Here is a 24,434-nt window from a genome sequence, read left to right on the forward strand (position 1 = left end):
TGAACAGAGGTAGAGAATTTATTTTTCCCAGCTGCTCTTAAATGCAATTTTCCTGGTTTGGGAGAAAAACCTGAATAATCATTCAATCAGACAGTTCTAGTCTTCTACTTTTAATAAGATGTCACACACCGTCTGAGCCTTCCAGAAACTAACTGCTCAGCAGGAAATTCCAAGTATTTTCTCTTTTCTTCATATCTTCACGTGGTGACAGTTGGCAGGGGTGACAAAGGACTGATGGGAGAGACTGCAGCGGAGGGATCTATCCCTGTTCCTATGAAGACAATAAAGGACAAAAAAAAAAAAAAGTTCCTGAAGTATTAAAAGTAAACACTGGGAATTTAGGGGCCTTTTTTGCACCTTGTGACCAAATGGTACTGTCAGGCCAAGAAGGACTGAGTTCTTATCACCCAGAGGGTGGTTGGGCACTGGAATGGGTTTCCCTGGGAACTGGTCACAGCACCAAAACTGATGGAGCTCAAGAAGCATTTGGACAATGCTGTCAGGCACATGGTGTGACTCTTGGAGCTGTCCTGTGCAGGGACAGGAGCTGGACTCCATGATCCTTGTGGGTCCCTTCCAACTCTGAATGTTTTATGAGCTAAGATTCTCTCTCACTTTATCTATACAAAGCTTATGTCAGAATCCCTGGTAAGGGTGTGGAGCTTGTGGCAGACATCCCAGGACAGGGCTGTGTGCCTCCCTACAGGTGATTTCTGCAGCAGGTGGTTTTCCCTGTCTTGTGGGCTGTGGGCAGGAAAGCACACAGGTGCAAGTGAAAGTTTAGAGCAGGGGCAGGCGTTGGTCAAGCTTAAGTTTTGTCTTTGCTCAGCCTGGAAGGAGGACAGGCAGGTGTCCATTCCCTAGTGTGGATCAGAAGCCCAGCTGAGACTCAGAAAGGTTTGGCACTGAAATGGATCCTGGCTCTGAAGGAAAGAGGAGCATGGCATGTTGTGTGCACAGGGCTGGAGTGATGTGAAACTACAAGGAAAGTGCCAGGAAAGGGAACTGTGGTGACTTGAATAAAGTGTATTTGATGCAAAGGGCCAGGACTGGTGATAGTACTTGGTACAAGCAGTCCTTGTTTTCTGGAACATATCTCCAGCTTTGTCATGATCTTGTCACATCAAATCTTCCACTTCAGTTCTCTTTCCCTCGGTTTAACCACTGGGGTACAGGAACCTTACTTGGCATTACAAATTGCTTTCTACCCTGGATCTGCAGTCTGGCAAGTTTCTTGACCAAGGGCATTTGCCTGCATCTCCCTTCCCTTCCATATTCTTCAGGACCATGCCTGTGGTAACAAAAAAGGTGCTGGGCCCTCACCTCACTTGCACGGGACACTGTAGCTCATCACTGCAGTTTCTTCTGAAAGACAAAAAGGAAAGTTCTGGTGAGACACATTGTCTCAAAATCCCACGAAAGCAATCCAGCATTGTGCCACTGTTCCTGGGAGAGGTGTTCCCTCAGCTTACAGGCTGCAACTCCCCTCTGTGTGGCACACGAAAACACTGGTGTGTGCCCAGGACTCTGCAGCTGGTCAGGATTCACCCAAGGCACGAGGCTGCAAGTCCCAAAGAGCTCCATCACAGTTATGAATTCCACACTTTCTCAAGGAATAGCAATCCCTGACACATTTCTAGCTTTTCTTTCCACAGAACAGAGGACAAGCTGGTTTTGGTTTTATTCTTTATTCTAAGGGGGCCCTTACTCTTCTGAGTCATCCTCCCACTGTGGTTCCTCTGCCTTTCCTGTCTCCCACAAAGAAAGTGCTCAAAAGCACAGCTCTTTGCTCCACTCTTGTTGGGAGAGCCAGACCCTCAGTGGTTCTACACACCAGCTTCAGGCCTGCAAGTTCTGGGGCCCCAGGGAGGAGGATCTACCATTTTGAACACCAACAGGTTAAGTTCATGCCTAGATAGCTTCTAAGGGACAGTCAGATAACCATGTCAGAGATGGTATTGTCTTAAACTCAACAAAATTAAGAAATTGTCTTTCCAGAAGTACATTTAGGTGGTTTTTGTAGTACAGCACCTGAGCTCACCTGGCATATAGTAATCATAGATCTTGATACTGGCTGGTTTATGATCCTTCACTTGCATGTCCTGCTCCACCAGGAAAGTGTAGGTTTGAGGCTGTCTAGTCAGCTAAGACCAAAAAATGCAAGGATTAAGACTGGAAAGGACAAAAAAGTCCTGTAAGACAACCCCTTTCACCTAATTGAACTCAGGCTCTGTAGAGACCTCACCACTGTAATAGATCTGTCCTGCTTTCTAGTCCCTCTCAGAAATATCTTTTACTTCCCATTCTGTGACTGCCTCCCCTTTTTGGTCACCAAATTTAACTCAGCTCCTGAGGAACATCAAAAACCTACAGAAGTCAGTGTGCACTACCTAAATGGGGTGCTAGTGTTCCCCAGCAATCCCACCTTCCCATCCAGCTCTACTCTGAGCTCCTTCCTGCATCTGGCCTCAGTGGCTACTTTCTTATTCACAGTGACATCAGCTCTTATTCTCCAGTCTCACATAACCCTCATCATTAAGCAGACAAATACGAGCCGTGGACCAACATCTGCTGTAGGGTAGTAGTTACATGACCTGCTGTTGATTGTGGTGCACCTTGTGTTACCTGGCAGCTTGAGCTGAAATGCTTCTCTGTATTTTCTGCTCTGTGCTGTAGATGTAAGGAAAGCAGCAGCTCTGCAAGCCTAATGCATCCATGTGACACTAACCCACCTCCTATGGGGCCAGCTTAGCTCAGCCTACTGACAGAAACTGAGGTTGAAGAATCACAGAAATGCTCCTTAGAAATGCTGGAGTTTTAAATACATGCCAGGCCTCATTTCTGGTGCTGTTTAGGTATTCATGGAGCTAGAAAAAGGCTGGAATGGTTGTTAATCTGTTGATTCATGAGGCCGTGGGGCGAGCACTAATGTTCACACAACCATCTGGTTTAGTTTAAAATCTTGGCAAAACCATGAGCAATCTCGCATGCTCTCTGCTGCATTCAGGTTGCTTAGGAGCTTTCTGAGATTTCAGGCTTGCTTGGATTTGCTAGATAGATCTTATTACTGCTCCCCAGTCCTACTCAGGCACCATATATATGGACTTTCAATAGTCACTTAACAGTGCCAACAGATGTAGGCTTGACATGAGAGTTTGCCGTGTTTCACTCAACTTAAGTAGCCCTGTAAGTGGCTCTACAGATGAACAACTGCCTACTGACACTTCTCCAGATCTGCAAATGTGGCTGGTATGCAGGAACAACAGCTCTAGATAGTTAAAATAGTAGTGAAACCGGTAAACAAGAATAAAAGCTATCAGTCCATAGCCTCTTTAATGATGATGTTAGCCCGAATTACACTCACTTCCTCCAGGTAGAGAACGACTTGGTCAGCTTTGCTTTCAACTTTCTTCACTAGAGGCATTTTCTTTAGCTGAAAACAGGGGGAAAATATCAGAAAGGCTTTAATAATATTCAGGGGTGTTTGTCCTTGTGAGAGTAGAGGCAAATATTTACATGGCCAGGGAAGCTGTTGATGTAGGGAAAGGCAAGGTGCAGCTTGGAAGAGACTTTGAGTATAAGGATTTCTTAGGAAGAAAATAACCCTGTTTCTCTGCCCACAGGAATGATCACATTTCAGCATACAGTCCTGCATGATGGACATCCATCACTGTTCCCATCCCAGCTGGACACAAATTCACGGTCTCACCTCTTCCAGTGAACCTGCCACGGGGCTGTATCCAGACAGCAGCTCCACTTGGATCAGGACCATGTTGGTGGACACACGGTTCCCTGTGTAGCTGCAGCAGGAACCCAGGGGACAGCACTAATGTTACTTTCTGAGCCATCTCCAGATGCTCCAGCCCAGCTTTGGTACTCAGGTGGAGGAATCTGCCTTTCTTTCCAGTGTTTCTCCTGTAAGCATACCTGTTTCTGCACTGTAATAAATCTTTGTGCTTCCCTTGATCTCGATTTTAATTGGGCCAAGGAGAATAAGTTCCTTGGAAGCCTTCTGGTGTTACCTTCTTTATGCAGGGCAGGGAATATCACATCCTATGCCTGTTCTCTTGGCAGTTCTGTCCCAAGCCAGGCGGGAGTACAGCAGAGGAGAGTGGTGTGACAGTCAGCCAGGAGCAGAGGAGGGAACACTTAGGAGTACGTGGCAGTCCCACAGGACCTCACATCATTAGTGTTTTGAGACCTAATCCCAGACAGGGGTGAGACCCACAGACCTTGGGAGAATTTGTGGTGAGGGGCAGGGGACAAGACAGGACTACAGCCTGAGCCACCCCTCTGGGGCCTCGAGCCTCTCACCCAGCTGGGGAGAGCACAGTGGGGTCACCTCAGCATGTGGACCCCATGAGTGAAGGGGAACCCTGCCAGCAAGAGACTGGTGAGGTGCCAGAAGCCTCTGAGCACGGGGGAGGAAAGGGGCAGCCGAGTGTCTCCTACCGAGCACGAATGGTGACAGGGAAGCGTGTGGCATCGGGCACGGTGCACTCCGTCCGCACGGATACGGCAAAGGTGGCCTCGCTCCTCAGGGGAGGGATGTGGTACCTCAGGATGGCCTGCCAGGACAGAAAGAAGCTGGATGGCAGAGAACAGCAGGGATTTTTGCCGGAGAGTATTCTTGTCTAGACTTAGCTGCTGTTTGCTGTTTTGTGTTGGTGTAAGAGAAAACCATGCGGCAGAAGCAGAGGTTCTGCTAGTAGTGCACTGCTCCTGGTGGATTTCTTGGAGGAGAAGAGCTGCTCTGGCTGGATGGAGATGATCCAGATTTCATTTGGGGGGTAGATGTTAGCTTCCTAACATCACAGTTACCCCAACCAGCCTTGAAGCCCAGATTCTTGCAAGTTACTACAGCAGTTTGTTTTCATGGCTGGCTAAGTAGCAAGAGTAATAGTTGCCTCCTCGAGCCATGTCTCCTAAGCTCTTGGAGGTCTATTATTCACCCAAGATAGCTCAGCTACCTTTGGAGGCATAAAATTAGCAGGATGGCTTCTGTTGCAGTGTTGGAAACAAAAAGGTTTAATAAAAAGCAAAATAACAGAGAAAAACTGAGCCAGGTGCAAGAGCTCTTGCTCCTGGTAAAACACCTCACAAAAGCGATTAGTTTCTTTGTTCACTTCTATTTCTAGTAAATTGCCCAGGCAGGACTTTTTGGCTCCTGTCCAATTGGCTATCCTTAAGCTTGAGGTGAAGTCCCCTAGGCCTATGAGGTGCCTTTTTACCTAATAGAGGAAAGAAACTTCTGGGCTTCTTTCCTTTTTGAGGGGACAAAGGATAGTTTTGTCACTCCGTCCACAGGGGGTACATTCCTATAAGCAAGGTAAGACGTTCTCTGGCTTTCAAGGCTTTTCACCAGACAGAATTTTTCTTCCTGGCTGGGCTTACCTGCAGGAAAAGACACCCATGGCCCTGCACACGCAGGGTATAATCTTGGGGAATGGCTGGCAGCTCCACTGTCTGCAGCAGGAGGCGATTGCTTTTGTCTACTTGGAAGTTTTGGCTGAACCCCTTGGAAGTGAGAGAAACCTGAAGATCAGGGCTATCCTTGCTGAAGATGTTGGTTGCATACAGGGCTAGGGCTTCCAGAGCAGCAACCGTGTCCTGAGGAAAGAGAAAAACATCAGGAAAAGTGGGATTCCTGCTTCCTATGCATGCCCAGTCCTTAGCCTTTTCCTCCCTCAGACTGCAGCCATAGCACAAAGGATTGAGCTTTTCCCATTGGCTTTTAGCATGGGATTATCCATAACTCCCAGGATCTGTAAAACCATACACCCTTTCTAAATTTATTAATTTTTCCTTTTTTAGTATGGGCTGTTAGAACCCATTGCTCTCAAAAAAAACAACATCAAATCTGATGATGATGATGGCTCAAGGGGATTACCTGGGTTGAAGCAAAGCCTCCATATGGATTTTGCTGCTTGGTGAGCCAAGACACAATCTTGGATGCCTTTTTGATTTCATCTGACGACAAACTTGACTTTGTAAGGTGAGCCATGAGGATACTAGATGTCAATTCCACATCAACAGATGGAGCCCGATACCAAGATAGGGAATCTTCTTCCTGTTTGGACTGTTGACTCCAGTATATTTGGTCATCTAGAGGTGGAGTGGGAACATCATTGGAGTGTGTAGCTGCATCTAGTGACCCTGGAGTTCTACTTAGCCCCCGTATATAGGTACTAAACAAACATGTACATTGGACATAATACAGTTGGACAAGATATATGTGCATAGCTCCCTGTTTTCTTCCCACATCCTGCTTTTCCCAGCAATACCTTAGGCCTGCAGGCTGGGGAGGAGCTCCACTAGATCTGTGAAGCTCCCCTGATTTGTGTGACTGGGAGGCCAGGACTGTGAGATCATCCATAGAGACAGTCTGTCTCACAGTGTGGATATAACCTGGGACAGCTTGGCAAACTGAGGCTTGGAGAGCCAAGCCTTGGGCTCCCCACAAAGCTCTGGCAGTACCCACCCTCCCCTACTCCTTCCCTCCTTTCCATTGGTGGTTCAACCCAAGGATTTCCACACAGTTCTGCCAGTGGCCCTCCCTCCTGCCCCAGAGTCTGTGGTACCTGATATTGTGGCAGCCTTATCCAGTCTTTTGAGGATTTTCTGCCTGAGGGCCTTGTCCCCTGCCACTGCAAAGGCGTTTGCAGCCAGTGCCAGGCTGTAGAGGTTGGGACTGCCACTATCAGCATGGACCAGGTCCCTTATACACTTCAGAGCTTTCCCCACCACTGGGTCCTAGGATACAATTGAAAGCACTCTCGTTATGGGCAGGGTGTTTGGGAAGGGAATGCAGACTTCACGTGTGCAGAAGAGGGTGGAAGCCAAAGGCAGAGCCCAGGCACTGCCCGCGAGAGGCTGCGCACACAGCGCGCTCCGGCTGTGGATACTCACGGAGTGAGGCATCCCCGAGCGTATGAGAGCTATCACAATCACAGAGCTCAGCCCCAGGCCTTCCTCTACTGCTCCCTGCAGACACCACAAAGCACACAAGAGGGATGCTATGAGAAGGGAGAGAGGAAAGTTTTCCAGTGCCTTCTGGTCCCCTAGCAAATGCCAGCACAGGCAGCAGTGCTGGTCCAATTCCTTCTCCTAAGGGAGTGACAGGACTGATATCCCCTTTTAAAGGTCCTGCTTACCAGAGCACTTCTCTGCCAGGGTTCCCCAGTCTCTTCTGGGAAGCTGATTCCCTCCCTCTGCTGAGCACATTCCCCTTTCTCCTCCCAAACATAAGATTTTCAGTAGTAGATTTCAATGCCAGGAGAATGTCAGCCCTTGAGATGGAGGTAGGGCAGGGCACTATTTCAGTTCCCAAGTGCACACCATCAAACGCAAACCTTCGTCATTCATAACTTGAAAAAGTGCCACAGTGACTAGGCAACCCTGAATGTCACCCAAGGGTGACCCTGGGCACTTCAGAGCCTTCTTCCTGCAACAGAGTTCATTTGTTCTTGGCACCCAAACTGGACCAGAAAGGGAAGGAGCTCTGAGGTACCTAATGAACCCCCAGCACATGTCATACCATCAGACCATTGTTGAAGAGCTTCCCCACACTCTTGAAGCAACCAGATGGAGTCTGACTTTTAATCAGGGCACTGGCAGCATCCTTTATATTTTGTTCATCTATGTGGATGAAGTCCCGGGCTTGGCTGAAGGTCTTCAGGACAAGAGCAGTAAGCCTGGTGCCAAGGAAGAAAGAAGGATATAGAACTGAATTGTCACCTGATGCATGTCTCCAAGAGGAGACAGGAATCTGTGTGTCTTCTGCTACATTCTCCCTGTAGAAATACCAGCAGGAAACAGCCCCTGTGCAGATGGAGAGCTGGAAGCAATGCACATGAGCTCAAGAAGCTTGAGGCCAGAGCCATGTGCAGCAAGAAAGAAAAAATTCAATTTTTCAGACCTTCAGAGCTCTGCTAATTCCAACAGGGTGCTTTGTTGCCCTGGAGGGTTGACATTCAGTGAGCTCACTCAGACCCATTCCCAACCCTGTTTGGGCACCAAGCATTCTGAAAAGCTGTTGACAGAGGTGTTCCATAGACTAAGAGGAAGATTTTGTGTATTTATCAAAACAGAAAAATAGGGAATGTGATGGCAATATGGGGAGTGTGAAACCTGGCATGACATAAATGTTATGGAGTAAGAGATGGATATTGCTCTGGTTTCAGTTAGAGTGGAGTTAATTTCTTCTCAGTAGCTGTTACAGTGCCATGTTTTGGATTTGGCATGAGGATGGTGTTGAGCAAACAGCTGTGTAGTGCTTGATTTCCATCTGGGCTTAAGCCACGACACCTTCCAAAAGGTCTCAGGAGCAATTTCTATTCTAACCTTCAGACTGCCTCAGTTTCCCCAGACCAAAATCCAAGCCAGCTTGAGCCTGACCAGGTCAAACTGTTGTTCCTCAGTTATGTCTGGATATCATTGCTTACCAAGTGTTTCCTGGCTCACTTCCTTCCCCAAAGGCACTGTATGAGCCGTCTGTGTGCTTGTACAGGAGCTGCTGCTGATATCCTGCAGGAAGAGGCTGGGGGTAGTGAAGATGCTGTGTGCCTGTCCTGTTCTCCAGGAGCCAACCTGCCCCACCAATCCTGCTGATCATTACAGAGAGCATTATCTCTGAGGAATTTAGCAGAGGGGTGCTGTGTACTGCGTGTTCTGCTGACACGAAGAACTGACTAGCCTGATTTACACTGCTGCAATTACCATGATGCCAAGCAAGTGATGCTGCACAAATCCTGCTCAGCACCAGGCCTCTGCTGAGGCTCCTTCCACACAAGTACTGTAGTGGACATCACCAGCTTAACAAGCAGGAATTCACTCACCGCTTTCCAGGTAGCCAATTGCCTTCTGTTTGATTTCTGGAGTCAGCTGTCCTGTTTCTTCAAGGTATCGTGTGATAAAGACGTTTGGGGCAAAATGAACCATGTTCTGCTCACCACAGCCACTGGACATCTGGAGAAGCTCATCTATGTTGTCCAGTGCTGTTCCCATAATGTCACCTGTAGGACGGAACCACAGCTTTGGGAGCCATACGCATTCTTGCACGTAAAACAACTCTGGTCTCACAGATTCTCCAGGTAACCTGCTAGGACTGATCTCAGTTCACCTCTGCCCACGTGATGTCTACAGACTGCAGGGACAGTGATTTGGTACTTGGCTGTCTTTCCCCTGGCTTGGTGAAATTACACACCCATCCAGTGCCACTTGTATAGGAGAGACAGGACACTGCTCCGGAAGACAGCACCGCACCTTGCTGTACATATTCCCTTTCGTTACTTTGTTTGCTGAAGAAGACACAGTGGCACCAGAAGAGACGTGTCCTGCAGGGAAAAGTATTACTGCCCAAGACTCTTCTAAAAACTCACCTAAGAAAGAGATGTGGGCTCTCTCTGACCCAAGGACAGTGTTCTCTGGCACAGTGAAAGAGATTGTCTCTGAAGCTGAAGTTCCTGCAAACGGCAAAAACGTCGGAACAAAAGGCATGAGGAAGATGGCAGAGTCACAGGTGTCCCCCAGGAGATGGTGTAAACAGGTCTGGGATCACCTCATCAGTTGGTGAAATCAGCATTCAAAAGAGAGGATCAGACAGAGATCCAGCCACCCATAGATGAGGGTCTGTGATGTGGTTAGGCTGTAGCTTGATGTTGCCAGGAGCTTTTAGTACTGGTAGGGCTGAATGGCTTTGCCTACCCACAAAAGCTCCAAGATCCCAAACTTTCTGCTCCCTACATACCTCCAGAGAGTTCTAGAGTTGTTCAGACACCACACTGCTTCCATCTGATCTCTCTGTTCTGTCCATAATCACAGCCCCAGTAAGACAGTACTTGGGGGTCCCTGCACCTACCTTCAGGGCACAGGAGTGAGGTGTGGGTCTTTTCCTCCAGCTGCCCCTCTGCCTGGTGGGGAAAAGGCTGGTCAGCTCAGAAGGGAGAGAGGTAAAATCAGAGAGCAGCTGTGCAGCACCCCATCTTTGTGCAAGCACCTTTTCCATCCTCGTGGGCCTTGGCAAAGGGCTTCACTCAGACAGCAGAGACATCCATGCCAACAGTGCAGTTGCACTGGGAAGCAGGTTTCTAAGCTGCTGCATGGCCCCACTGCCCTGCCAGCAAACCGTTCTGACATTTCTGTCCCATCCAGTGGAGGAGCTCCAATCCAATCTACCCTAAGAATCGCTCCTTGACCAGTCTCCCTGAGAAATGTGCCTACCTCCCCAGCTGACTCTTCCCTCCCAGAGCCACCCACCAGGCTGTCATGAGCCCAACCCAGCTCCAGCCTTGCCAGAGCCCTGCAGTGCAGCCTGACCTTCACCAGCAGGTGTTTGACCACTGTGTCCTTCCCTCCAGACTCTGGCACAACAGCTGTACGCTCCGTGCAAACATCTTCCTGCTCCACCACCTCAGCAGTGACAGTGAAATTCACCTTCCCTAAAAAGCAAAACAGCAAGAGGCTGGTTGGCACATCTATGTATATTTTTAGTTCGCTCAGCCTCGGGCTGCTCACTCATGCTTTGCACAGAAGGCCAACCTCCCTTCCAGCCCAGCTCTGGCTTCCTCAAGCAGCTCTGCCAGTGCTTCCCACCCCTGCTCCTCCCTTGACCCCTTACCTAATTTTGTAGCCTTCACATCCCAGGAAAATGTTTTTGCTGAATCAGGGCACAGGCAAAGAGTGAACCTGACATTTTCATGAAGAAACTCAAAATCCCTGGAGTCCATTAGGCTGAGCTGGAGCTAGAGGTGAAACAAAAGGGAGTTCAGGTTACAGAGCTGCTGCTGCTGCTGTGTTTTTCCATTCAGGTCCTTGATTCAAATAACAATCAATCCCACAAGTCAGGGGTCAGTATTTTGATGGCCTGTTGCAGTATCTGTGGGAAACCAGCAGTGTCCCATGGACATGCAATCCACATTTGTAAGGTTTGGCTTCTGGGGAGGGATAAACTGGTCAGTGATGGCTCTGAGTGGAGCTAAATTGAAGAACTTCTTCAGTGTCTTTTGCCCAGTGCCTTAGCAGGGCAAAAAACAGCCCCTCTGTTTGGGTCTCTACGAGTAAAGGAGTTCCCACACATTCCTCTGCTCCAAAGCATCCTGGAGGGAGCCACTCACCGCCATGCACTGCTTCAGGTAGCTGAAGACTTTGACTTTCAGGGGAAATGACTCTCCCCGGAAAACAGAATAAGGCAGAGTGGGTTCCACGAAGAATGGCTTGAAGCTCCGCAGGCTGGTGGTCTCTGAGATTCCCAAGCCATGGCTCTCCGAGGTGCAGAAGGTCATGGCTCTCCAGTCTGTGATACTGTCAGGTACTGTGACAGCTAGCTCAGCAGCCCCTGAATCACTGAGGAGAGAACAGAGTGGAAGAGGTTGTCCCCACCCTGGACAGATTTCTCTTGGGAAGAGAAATGCAGAAATTCAGACTATGAAATGGAAGCACATGTGAAGGCGTAGGGATTCCTGGCAAGTAGGACAGAGGTAGGGGAAGGATAGCAAATAGGTGGGCAAGGAATGACTTAAGAGGAAAATGCAACCCAAAATTTGCTCCTGAGCAGCGCTGCACCTGAAATTCTTCTTTTGTGTGGGCACAGGGGGCTCACAGGGGTGTGCTATACACCCAGTCTGTGCCATGGAGCATGGTGTGACACTTCCTATTGGGAAGGTGTGGAGACAATGGAACACGTCTCTTCTGAGGTGCATATTCTGAGGACAAAAGGTAACACTCAGCTGGCATGTGGGGGATTCTGACCTGACATAAGAAAATACCATGAAGATGGTCAAACATTGAAACACAGTTTGAGGAATCTCCATCCTTGGGGATACAGAGTACTTTACTACAACTTGATCTAACAAGACCTGCCTTGTGTAGAATGTTGAGCTATGGATCTGTGGAGGCCTCTTACATCCTGCAAGAGTGTGTGATGTTAAATTCCTAGAAGCATTTGGAAAATCTCAAGCAGAGACAGGAACTGAACCAAAACTCCATTGTCCTTATCCACTTCTTCATACCTCTCTTTTTTACTTTCTGCATAGAAGGCAACAATGCCCTCTCTCTGCTCCTGCCCATTCCCTCTACCGTGTCTGGTAGAAAGTCTGTATGCCTGTGGAGCCACAGCCTGTAATTACTCACTTGATGGGAACCAGAGTCCAGATGAATGTCTCTGGGAACCAGGTACGTGCTGGCGCTGACTCGCTGCCCAGCTCGGTGTGCTCTGCCTCAGCAGCTTCAACAGCAGCATCTGCTTCTGGGTACAAGCTCTCCAAGTCTGCCAGCTCATCAAAAGCTATTGGGAATACAAGCATTCATTCAAAGGCAGAGCAACTGTGAAACCAGGGTGGAGTTCAGCCAAGAAAAGCTCAGTTCTCCTTCCCTCCCACTCCCAGCCCAAACCCTCCTTGTCCTCTCCAAAATGCCCTCAACTTTGTTATTGTCTTCCATAAGACAACTCAGGAGGCCAGGGGGATTCCAATATGTGTGTGCTCCCCCATGAGACATTTTACCTGCTCACAGTTTTGCTCTCTTTCCCTGCAGAAAAGCCTAGATACTGCCCAATGCCAATCTTGATTCATTCTCTGGTTTCCAGAAAGACCTCTCCTAGTCTCACAAACAGATTGTCTTTCCTGAGACAGATGTCCCATTTCCTTCCTTGACCACATTATCTTCCAACTCACCAGGTGAAGTTTCTAAACAAGGTTCAAACCCTGCAGCCACCCCTCTGCCCCTCCAGTGCTCTGCTCACACACTCATGCCAGGGCTTTTCCCCTCTCCCGTACAACCTCCCACTCATGCCTGTAAGCCATCCCCAGCTCCTAAGCACACTGCATGTTCAGCTGCCCATGTGCAGCCTATATGTTACCCGTGCTCTCCAAAGAAACAGGAAAAATCGAGATGTACACATGTAGTCGTAGTCAAAAGTGGTCTGGGTGCGGCACTCAATTGGAGACTTGATTTTAAGGCTGGTTAAAAATGTTAGACCTGCATTCTGGAGGAAAGAAGGGGGAGAAAAGAAGGTGTATTTCTGTGGAGGGGCTGGTGTGTCCGAGGGTCTGTCTCTACCCCCTCCTCCCAGCATATCACAGCTACTCTGTATTGTTGCACCTCAGCACAACCTGCAGATTTATACTGGGAGAGAAGGCAGAACTCTCCTGCTCCCAGAGCCTGGTCCTCATGCCAAAGGATTGAGGGGGTGACCAATTGCATGTGCATGCTTGTACACAGTGTCATTATTTTGGCACCACAGTTTGCTGCCCACCCTAACCCAGACTTTTCTTTAGCCTTCACTGCCATTCCTTTCTACTGTTCTTTTTCTCCTTTCCCTGTGCTCTCCTTTTCTCTCAGGTGCTTTGCTTCTCCAGCTTCCAATTTTCTCCGACACAGGCTGACAATCCACACTGCTTCCAATCCATAAAAAGTCTAAAGGGAACCAATGGGGAGTTGAGTTCTAGGAATCTGCCTGATCAATGGGAATTTATCATTCTGGGAGCATAGAGTGTCATTGATCTCTTTGTTCAGAATCTTGGCAAATTCAGATAGTGAAGTCACAAGCATTTACAGGAAAGACAATCTGTGAAGCAACCCAGTGCCGACCTGGGATACAAAAGGGCTCAGCTCTGATATTTCAGGCTTTCTGGAAATTAGATTTACCTTCAGAAGTTCATAAACATCTGGTTGGGACACTGCATAAGAGTATCTGTTGTACATGAACGGTGACATCATTCCTGGTGAAGGGGTGGTCTTAGAGGCATCAGGGATTCCTGGGCTCTTGTGGATGGTGCAGTAGTCACTGTAGATATCTGTGAGGGTGCTGAGCTGCTCCTGAGCATAGATGAACATATTATATACCTGTAGAGAGAGAATGAAAACAGTACAGGTCAGTGTGAGAGATGAGAAGATTTTCATTTCTGTCCAGAGATTTCCTATGACCTCAGAGGCTGAGCTCAGGTCCCACCTGTCACAAAAACCCCAGCCCCAAGGGGTTTTGAATTTTATGGAGAGCCTCCACAAATTTTGGATGTATAGCACCAGAGCCCCTCTGGAGGTATGGCTGCATAGCTGTGGCCACTTCTAGCTTAATAATTGTACCTGTGAACTTCATGTAAGCACTAAGCACACCTTCCCTGCATGGGGAGAGCATTGGACAGCTTCTTGTCTGACTGAAAACATGTCCTGGATCCACCAAGACAGTGTCAAGAGGCAATTCAGGTGTCCTTAAACCAAGGTCTAGAGGAGAAAAGGAACCCTTCCACTGCCAGTACACCTCTTAGAGCCCACTCTGCGAATGGAAGGACTGTCTGGTTCACATGAGCTGGAACAAAGACGTGGAGCCTATCCCATGTTTGGCATTTTTTTTGACATGACATTTTTTTCAGTGCATTGTCATGAATCAGTTCAGGAGATGGATGTCTCTTGCCTTCTGCTTTTCACTGTGGTAAAGCACTGTAAGTAACCAGGATGTGACTTCAGGCTGTAGCTGGGGATGACAATGGCTTATTCTAATAGAATACACCCTCTGTAGACACGGGAAATTTTGGCTGGTGTTGGATGTTGGCCCTCATTTTTTCTCATTAAACCATGCCCTGTCCCCATTCAAGCAGTTGTTGGTATGCCCACCAAGCCTTATTAGCCAGCAAAGGTCAGCACTGGAGTGACTCACACTCTCCCTGGATAGCTCAGCCTCTGGCCTCAGGAGAAGGACACTTTTGTCTACTGCACGGATGCTGCACAGGGAGCCTGGTGCAGCCTGCAAGTGGACCTGGACAGTCGATCCTGGGAGAGCCACTGTGTCTGAGAAGCCAAGCTTCACCTGAAACAGCAGGAGAAAGGGGGACTGCAGGCACTGAGAGATGAAGCAAAGGGGAAGCTGTGGTTATGGGATTCTGCTGCATATCTACTGCCAGTTTGCAGGTAATTCATCACCCTCCAGCCTACCTGCCCCTCTGTGTTTTGTGCACTGCTTACGTGGTTCCTGAAGCAGCTGGAGACTTTCAGACGGAAGGTGTCAGCTGCCACTTGTCCCTCAGGGAAGGCAATGTAAACAAAGATGGTAGCCATGGATGAAATGATGTCAATGGGCAGAGTGATGTTGAAAGCCCCACTGTACTGATCTGAAGGAAGAGGGAAAAATTGAAAAAGTATGGCAAGGTGCAAGGAAGTCTTCAATCCAAGGACTACAGCAGCAATGTGCTCTTCCTCTGTAATACTTCTGTACAGATTCTTGCATAAAAACCATTCTGCCTTGCTTCTGGGGAGGCCACAGCTAGGCCAGGGTGGAGGTTTTTATAGCAGTGACCTTGTATCATGACACACCTTGCCAACAGTGAGCACTTGGAAGAGAAATGAGTCTTTCCACTTGAGCCCAGAAAGACTCCATAAGTTACTTTGGCATTTTCCTGCTTGGCAGATAAACTCTGACAGTTTCATCATTTGATCAGCAGAAAAAAAAAAAGAAAAAGGAAGCTAAAAGATAGAAAAAAGCATATTTCCTATTGTTTTTTTGTGCCAGCTCTGTGGTTTCTTATTAGTCTCAGATCTCTTTTGTCTCCTTCTCCACCTAGGCTGGAAAGATTTTCTCGTTGGATCCTTAATCTGTTCCTGGCAGTTAGATGCTCTTACCTGATGGTGGATCAAGAAGCACTGCTGTTTGGCCATGATGCACAAGGGACCCTCTGGCCATAACCTAAAGGGTAATGAACAGAACAGAGGGTTGAGAGTGCCTGTGCTCCCTGTCTCTGGGCCAGCAAAGGGCCCTGTGCTGACTCAGACCGGGCGCAGAGCTGACCTCGCTGGCGCTGCCCGCACTCACCAGGTGGTAGAAGCGTGCTCTGGCAGCCCGGTGGCCCAGCTCTGTGGTGAGTATGTGGTAGTGCACAGTGACCTGCTGTACATCCCCACAGGCTGGCACTGCCTGCACGGGCTGGATCCTCACGGAGCTGCGGCTGGAGGAGTAGAAGGCCCTGAGTGGGAGCGACGCGGTGCCGTAAGAAACCTTCGCGTTCCGACCGTTCGTGTCCTCCGGCTGGGACTTTGCCTGCGGCACAGAAAAAAGTGCCTGAGGATTTCCTACAGCTCTTCATACACCAAAACCAAGGCTGACTAAATAGTGGGCTCTGAACTATCCCAGCGTAGGGTGTCTATTTCCACCTGCACCAAGTTCAATCAGTCCTCTTCTGTGGAGCTTGGCATTTGCCTGCTGTCCCACACTCTGGGATAACTACTGCCTGAACAGGAGCAGGGAGCTGTACACTGCTAGGGCTTTAGCTGAAGTCTGAAATGCTGCCATGCTGCTGCTACCCTGGAAGTAAACCAGATCATTTGACTATGTAAAGTGGTTTATCAGCCCCTGGATCAAACCACTGAACCCTTTGCTTCTGTCTGGTATATGTGGGTAAAGTATCAGCACGGATCTGCCCTTACAATGTATTTCAATTCTAGTTACTTGCTTAGCTCCAGACTAATGGTTCCTAACCTGTAATATAACTTTACTGCTGTTGTCCCATGCTGATGTCTCTAAGACGAAGGAGGCCATCCCAGTGTCATCCGTGAGGTAGGTCTTGGTCTGCTTCCTGCTCCCATAGGACACTGTAAGAATCACCTTCTTGTTCTTCAGGGGTGTCCCACTGGCACTTCTGAGTTCCAGCTGTAACAGTGCAGAGAACAGTCAAAGAACTGGAGGCCTCAGGATTGAAAATCCACCTCCCAGGAGAAGTCCCTGTTCCCCTCTCTGCAAAGGGACTCTCAGTCTGAATTTTGATCTCTTCAACCCTTCCTCATTTATTCAGCAGCCATCTCATCTAGCGAAGCCACAGATCCTGCAGTCATACCTTTGGAGAACCTCTTGGTAGATATGTCAAAGGAGGGACTGGGACAGAGGATTGTGCTGGCAGCTTTGGGCAGCTCAGAACAAGGGGACCCCATGGCACTTCTGTACCTACCATCTGCTTAGGCCCAGCCCCTGGGCTTTCCACGCTTCTTCCCTTTTCACTCACATTTCCATAGTAGGGAGCTCCTTGCTGATAGTAATAGCTTGTCCCCCAAAACTGGAGAGTTGTGATATCAAAAGTGACCTTGCAGTTTTCAGTGGTGTTGAACTCCACCCCTGGGAAAGACAGGAGGCACATGCAGGTGAGTAGCGTGTCTAAGCAGGCATTGAGACTGGATAAACTCAGTTAGGGGGTGGACTATCACTCATAGGGCACTGCAGTTTCTCTGTGCAGCTTCAGGACTCAGCTAGAGTGCCTCCTACACTCTGATGTGACAGAATCACAGCAGTCTGCCTGGAGGTCTCTGTGTCAGAAACTTTTCAAACACTCTTTCCCACTTTAAGATGGTCCTACTCATAATTGTCCTCTTCCATTCTCCTTCCCTCCTCACAGCAGTCACACAAAGTGAGCAGTTTTCCTTGCTTTTCCCATGTCAGTTCTCAGCCTGATGTCTTGTCCTGTGTGCCCATCTGAAATCACTGCAGCTGTTTGTTAAGTGAATGTGTGTCACTGCTTCTGGCAAGGGGCTGGGAAACATCCTTTGCAGGAAGAAAAGGAAGGCTTTGCAAAATCTTGTGAGAGTGGGAACCTTCAAAGAAACATTATCTCCCTATCTGGGGTGTGGAGATAAATCTAATGAGGAGCAAATAACAGTACACAGTCAGGGCCTTGGTTATCTCTAGTTGCTCTGAATAACATCTCATTCCAATGGACTGTCCTAAAATATGGTTTAAGAACATGAGAACCTGGCCTGGCCCACCTCTGTACACATTTTTAATGTGATGAGTAGACAAGAAAAAGCAGCTCTTGCCCATCTCTGTCAAAACAAAATGACTACCAGAGCAGGCATCAAGACTCGATGAACTCAATTGTCTTATAGATAAAAACCCAAAGACAAGTACATTTTATGAGCGTATAATAGATTTTCCACAAAGTGTAGAAGCAGTTTTTCTACCTGTTCCACTTTCTTTCAGAAAAGCCTCAGCCTCCAGATTGAAATCATAATTATCACCATGCTTCCGGTGGAAAAGCTTAGTATTCACTTCAGTGGAAAAGCAGCCATCCTCATTTGTCTGGGAATATGAAATCATATTTGTTAACCAATCATGAAGGCAAAAGAGTGCTCTGCCCCTTTGCCCTCTTCCCTCCCTTTTGCAGGAGGGATGGCTGTCTCCCATGCTCACCTCGCCGCTGTATTCCTTGCAGATACTGCGCTTGGCTTTGGAAGACCTGCTGTTATAGCGGATGTGTTTGCGGCACACCACTGCCTTCACGCTACCCTGCACTGCCTTCCCGTAGCTGTACCTGGCAAGGGGAGCACAGAGAGCTTACACTCGCACAGAAACACTGGCTCGGGAGTGAGGAATGTCAGCTTCACCCTGTGGTTTGCAGCTGTACAGCCCAGCAGCCTGCAGTGCGTTCATGGGTCACCAGCTCAGCAGAGGAGGCCAAGTACAAATGGCCTCATCAGATTGGGGCAGAAGGCACTGCTGGGCCAGGTCTCTCCAAGTCAACACCAGTCCCACCAGGCAGGGCTGGGGGACACTGTGCTGGCCACGAGCTGAGCCATTATTCCTACAACCCTGTCACTAATACAGCAGAGGTGCTCTATTGTAAGGCACATGCTGCATTGAGGGAGTGCACTGCCACACTTCCAGATTCACAGAGAAAGTAGGGAGAGACAACATGGAGAAAGGTGAGAGTCCAGGAGGATTGCTTGGCAAAGGGTGACAGGGTACCAACTCTTGGGTTGGGGGTAGGGTTGGCAGAGACCATTTTGAGCTCAATTATTGATGGCTGTGCATTTTCCAAACCAGTAAAAATGCACCTTCTGCCACGATAAGTCAGCTCACATGCCACAGACGTGGAGAGGGAAGTTTTCCTCTAGGATGGTGACCACCTGAGGCATCTGGATGGAGACACTGAACTTGGGCAGCACTGTGTGAAAGCAAGAGAAAGATAATTCAGTGAGAATAGAAAGACTTAATTTGCTCCAATCCTTCTAAAGTGGCTGTTTACAGAAAAAAAAATCTCTCCTTTCATTCCAGCACATGGCCTGGTAGGAATACACCAACAGCCCAGCTAGGAGAATGGGACAGGAGTAGGCAGCTTGAGTCTCCTCCCCAGAGCACAGCTGTGGGACACTGTCTCAGTCCCATCCTCAGGACATGGTGGGGAGAAAGCCGGTGGGCCTGGGTGAAGGTCAGTGATCACTTCCCAGGAGACAGCACAACCAGCACAGCTGTTCACAGCTGCATGGCCCGTCCAGCTCTGTGGAGCTCAGGTGGGGCTAGAGGCTGGCAAAACACCTTTCTCTGCTGCCAGCAGCTTCCTGAGACTCTTACCATACTCCTCCACCCTGAAGGTGCGTGTGAGGCCAGGCAGTCTGATGGTGTACTCTCCAAGTGGGGCTCCTGCAGCCAGCGGGAAGGACAGATCCACAATGCCTCCCACAGGTGTAACATCCAGCCACTGTGCAATTCGGTTCCCTTTGGGATCCTGCACAGGTGGAGCAGAGAGTAGTTATTTTCCAGTTGAAAAAGAATCTTTTGCAGCATGTCCAAGATACCAGGGCGTGGTCTGACCAGATATTCTCTTGTCCTGAGAGCCCAGGTCTATGGCACAGCTAGAGTGCTCAGATGAGTCCAAGCTCAAAGAGGAAAGGACTTTCCTCCCTGTCTCACTAACAAAGTAAATCTATCATATCATTGTTCCCTGGTGGCACTGCCATCTCTGACTGCTGCAAAACTGTTGTTTACTGCCTGCCTGTCTCACTAAGAGAAAGAAGTGGTCTTTCAGAGATCTCTGTGGTCAGCTGAGCTGGCACAGCCCACAGGGTCACTGTGGAGACATTCTGCCTAAGGCACAAGCTACTGGGGAGTGATGTCTGGAATCCCCAGGAAAGAATGGAGATATGAGTCCAGGACTCCATGCAGGGGAGCCACTGAGGCCCAGTCATGAGGGACCGTGCTCTCCCAGTGCTGGCTCTGGGAGGGCAGGGTGCAGAACTCTAGGTACAACCACACTGCCCAGCCAGTAAGAGCTTTGTGATGAGATGATGGGACTGTTCCCATTCATTCTGGGGTAACTGACTTTCTGCATCGATATTTCCCAACCACCATCTCCAAACCTGTGTCTTCCCCGAGGTGAGAAGAGTTCATCATTTACAATAAAGTAGGAGCTTTACCTTCAGTTCCACCAGGCGCTGCTGTGGGGAGAAAACAACAGTCACTGGTGGTCTGCTTTCAGATAAGTTACCTGCCACCTCCCTGGCTGTATTTTTTATTTCCCCAACCATCCATCAGTCTTCTCTAAGCAATTCCCAGGGACTGCCCATAATCCATGAGCAGCTCCTGTCTAGCAGGTGGTGCCCAACACTGTTTGTAAGCACCAAAAGCAATTTTGAGACCAGCTGCACATACATGTCCTGGCTGGGCCAAGCACTGATCTAGAAGACAGGCAGGCAGCTCATAACATTTCCAGACTTCAGGTGTCTTCCCTCTTGACTTACTGTTTCACTGCTGGCAATAAAGTTCTGATCCAAGGTCACAATCCGCAACTTGACTACAAAGTAAAAGGAAAACAGGACTGGCTGAAAGGAAATCAAGTCTCTCAATAGTAAATAACAGGAAGACATGGCTAAGAAAGATGTGTACACGTGCTTCTCTGAGAGGATGAGGGCAGCAGATACAGCCATCCACTCCTAGGCCTATGCCCAAAGCCCTGCTGGGAGCTGTCAGCCTGCTAGAAAACAAAGTGTTAGGAGAGGCAGTGCGGGGCTTTCTGGGAAGGCTGGCTGTGCTGGTGGGAAAGAGCATTTTTCTGGATGTTGGACCTGTGGAGGGCCACTCAGTCTTGCCTGCAGTGAAGGCTATCCCAGTGGAAAGTGTGGAGAGGCATGGGGCCAGCAGCTGAACCCTGCGGTGATCTGAGCTGTGCAAGGGCAGTGGTGGGACCTGTAGGTGTGCAATCCTCACCTGAGGAAGTCTGTGGGGAAGAGAGGGATTGAGAGCCCTGACAAACAGACATGGCTTTGACTGGGGCAATCATGAATATAACACTGTAGCTTCTCAATCTTTTCTCACACACCAAGGAAAACACACAAGCCCTGCTCACAGTGGCATACGGCACACTGACATAGGAGAGAGATATTCCCAAATCCCTCAAAGCCTAGAAGAAAGCCTGTGGCCCATCTCCCTTCCTGAGTAGGTCCTGCTCAGAGGACTAGAGGGTGCCCCACATTTTGTGGCCTGAGGACCACTCTGTCTCTCACAAGACATGGCATTCTGTCCATACCAATCTGTCCAGGTTTGTACACAGGTTTGTCTGTCTGGATAAAAGTCTTCTTGTCTGCATGCTTGATTAGGACTTTCTGTTTCTTCTGGAACTCTGAGTTGGCTTCCGTGACTGTGATAACAACAAAAGCCACTTCCTCAGGGCTTCCAACAGGAGGAGGGACCTGCAGGTATAGTTATAACCATCACTCAGCGTGGATCCCATTCACTGATCCCGAGGTTTTTGGAATAACAATTATAACTTTTGGGTTGCTCTAGTTCTTCTTGCCTGAAAAGAGCTCACAGAACATTTCAAAAAGTTTTCTAGAAGGGTAAAATATTAGTGGGGCTACACAGCAGAAAGGACACTGGCAGACCTATGCAGGATGAAGCAGAAGATTCACTGGCCAATTAAGATGTCCTCGTGGGAAGGCACAACTCTTTGCATTCCTACCCAGCAAGAGCAGAACTCATGCAATATCCACCCTAGTGAGAGCCCATGAAAGTATCTTCCTCACCTGAAAGCTTGTGCAATGGAAGAAGGGGAGCTGAGAGATGGACTGAGTGATCAGAGTCTCATTCCCAGCTCTGCTTTGCAAGGTGACTGACACATGGATTGGGACTGCTTGCTCTCTGCTGAGCTGGAGACACACTGTCTCTGAGAAGGGGTAGTAGAGCTGAGAGGGTATTGCCACGGCATAGTTTCTGTTGAAAAAAAAGAAAAAAGAAAAAAGAAAAAAAGGCTAAACTGACTTTCTAAGACGACAGGTTTTGAGCTGTATTTAGGTACTTCCTAACAGACTTGTGGCCTCTTCACCCTGCTGTCATGATACCAGTGGGACATGACACTGTTCTCATCCATGGGCACTGCAGACATTGACAGTGAGGCAGTGCTATATGCTGCATGCACATATAAAATTATAAAGTCACTGCCTTACAAACTGAAAGTGAAAATAAGGTGAAGGGACCTCCCCACATCCCCCAGGGGATCAGCACCAGCTTGGCTTTCTTGCAGGTCTCCCAAGTCTTCAATGTCTTTTCACTGAACCACACTACATCAGCACCATCGTTTTTGTTGGCTGGTTTTCCCACTACTCTTGGGCTCAGAAACAATGCCCTCTGTGAGGGATTCAGTGTCCCAGCTTCATGTGCCAGCCACAGAAACTCATGAGCACCTCCACTTCAGCTCCTGACACTCTTGTCCTCTTTGCTCTCTACTATCTCTCCCATCTCTGCATCTACCCTGAGCTGCCTCCATAACACCAGAAAGCTGCTCAAAGTTTGCTAGTTTCCATCTTTTATTGTACTGTAGCATCTAGGACCAACAAAAAGCCAACATTCAAGCAGATTTCAAAATTCTTATCCCTGACTCCTCCCACTCACTGCCTCTGGACAGGCTCAGCCAGCAGCATGTTTTGCAGGAAGCAGAGGGCAGGGCCTGGAAAGATCAGAAAAGCAGGAGGAAGGGAGGTGACCCGCTGGCAGTTCTCAGCTGGAGCTCAGCACCCTGGCGAGAAGGAGTCAAAGTCCTGCTGGCCAGGAGCCTTTGACTGCTGTCACACTTGAGTGCTGCCAAGCTGCCTTGAGGATCTCAAAACACATAAAAACAACATTTTGTTTTTCCTATTTGAGCTGACTCATGGCACCTCCCTCTTGCCGATTGTGCCAAAGGATGGGGTGAGCACTAAAAATTCACTGCTTGAAACCTCCCACACCCCCCTTGCTTGTAATGATCCTTTACTCTGGAATATTTTCTTACACCCCTTTAACATTTCATCCTTGCCTTCTGAGCTGTAAAAGTAAGAAAGAACATCTCTGGGGCTGTCATCCAAGGGTCCCAAGATCCAAGCTGGATCACAAATCTATGAAAAAAATTGGAATACAGGCAGGACAGCAGACAAACTATTGAAGCAAGTGGTGTTTCCATAAAGCAAAGCTTCATGCTGAGGGTAACAGTGGCAAGCAGACAGCAGTAAAGCACATCCTTTGCATGGGAGCTTGTCAGCCTATGGAACAGGTCCTAGAGGAAGCACTCCCACTGGAGAAAGTTGTTAGAACTAGGCTTGTGCACACCACACCACAAGCAGCAGGAGGGAACCCAGCTACAACCCACTGCCATATTTTTCACTCTTACATCTACTGCTCAAGCACAGTCATGCTTCTGTTTGCACTTGTGCCATGGCTGCAAAAGCAAACGCCTTCAAAAAAAGCCAGAACAAGTTCACAAGCCAGGACATCACAGCAGTGTCTGCTGGAACAGGAGTAGCATTCCTGACAAAGTATAGGAAGAGAAGCTGTGCTGGGAATTGTCCTTGATGGAGGTCTGAGAAAAGGCGTGGTGGGAGCAGATGGCCAGCCAAGCCTGAACAAACACACTGCTGTACCAGGAGCATCCCTACCAGATACTTGGGCTCATGTTTGCTCACTTTGTAAAGGCACTCAGCTTTGCTGGCTAAACTATTAAATGGTGACCTATGACTCTGGGAAGAAAGGCTTAGCCCAAAGGAAACATATTCAGGAACACAGCAGGAGACGTGAGATATTGGAAGGTCAGAATTAGGCACATGCAGAAAGCTGGCAGAGTTGTTCTGCCCAAGTCCTTGCTGAAATACAGGGTCTACATCAAAGGCACTAAAGGAAGAGCCAATTAGCAGGGGGAATGTGGGGAAAGGGCACGTGGAAACCAAGCAAAACCTTGGGAACATGGGAGATTATGCCTCTCCGGAAAAACACCTCAAGACTTCTTCCCATTTCTATCATCTACTGCCAGCCCCGCCAGGATCCCTCAGAGACCAGAGCACATTTGCAAAGCAGTGAAGTTCTTACAGCATTGCAGGCATTCCAGCCGTGCCAGGCAGGAGAAGGATGCAGCCCCACAGGAAAATGATCCTCCACATAGCTGATTGCAGGTCGAATTCCTCCAAGGAAAGCTTAGCCACTCCTCAGTACCCCCTTCTCCCCTGCTCCTGCTGCCTTCCTTCTCCCCCTCATCCAGAGCTGATGGAGCATGCAACTCCTGCCCTGACCAGACGCCCGTTCCTCCCTTGGCTTCAAAACCAAGGTGGAGATCGGGCTGCTCGTGGCTGGAATGTGGGCGGGAGAAAGGGGTGGTGACAGTGTTTACTGCCTACAAACCAGAGGCAGCTGCTTCGGGACTCTGTAAGGCTTGTTGGTGTTTCCC

The 24,434-nt window shown here is 48.8% G+C and overlaps 1 protein-coding gene across 3 annotated transcripts; it reads right to left on the minus strand.

Annotated features, from left to right (window-relative positions):
- Nucleotides 1-94: 94 nt before the first annotated feature.
- On the minus strand, nt 95-24,319 carry LOC132323309 (alpha-2-macroglobulin-like protein 1). 3 transcript variants are annotated; one of them, XM_059838359.1, is made up of 36 exons: nt 24,080-24,318; nt 21,772-21,958; nt 21,276-21,438; nt 20,491-20,543; nt 20,167-20,184; nt 19,325-19,478; nt 18,833-18,917; nt 18,164-18,284; nt 17,935-18,052; nt 16,986-17,095; nt 16,466-16,636; nt 15,803-16,027; nt 15,613-15,676; nt 14,959-15,104; nt 14,654-14,803; nt 13,645-13,842; nt 12,895-12,982; nt 12,130-12,283; nt 11,115-11,343; nt 10,619-10,742; nt 10,318-10,439; nt 9,860-9,911; nt 9,381-9,464; nt 8,838-9,014; nt 8,445-8,526; nt 7,538-7,694; nt 6,910-6,984; nt 6,582-6,753; nt 5,891-6,105; nt 5,395-5,610; nt 4,453-4,568; nt 3,710-3,800; nt 3,365-3,433; nt 2,042-2,144; nt 1,324-1,365; nt 95-271 (listed from the first exon to the last, which is right to left on the minus strand). In XM_059838359.1, the coding sequence occupies exons 1-35, from the start codon at nt 24,148-24,150 to the stop codon at nt 1,325-1,327; spliced, it is 4,401 nt and encodes a 1,466-aa protein (XP_059694342.1). In that variant the 5' UTR covers nt 24,151-24,318; the 3' UTR covers nt 95-271; nt 1,324. The 3 variants fall into 3 exon arrangements, 2 of the variants coding, with proteins under 2 accessions (XP_059694342.1, XP_059694341.1); XM_059838358.1 differs by having other exon boundaries at nt 20,167-20,187; XR_009485308.1 differs by lacking the exons at nt 95-271; nt 1,324-1,365; nt 3,710-3,800 and having other exon boundaries at nt 20,167-20,187; nt 24,080-24,319.
- Between the last annotated feature and the right edge of the window lie 115 nt (nt 24,320-24,434).

This window comes from Haemorhous mexicanus, chromosome 2 (genome assembly GCF_027477595.1).
Source record: "Haemorhous mexicanus isolate bHaeMex1 chromosome 2, bHaeMex1.pri, whole genome shotgun sequence".
Lineage (NCBI taxonomy): Eukaryota > Metazoa > Chordata > Aves > Passeriformes > Fringillidae > Haemorhous > Haemorhous mexicanus.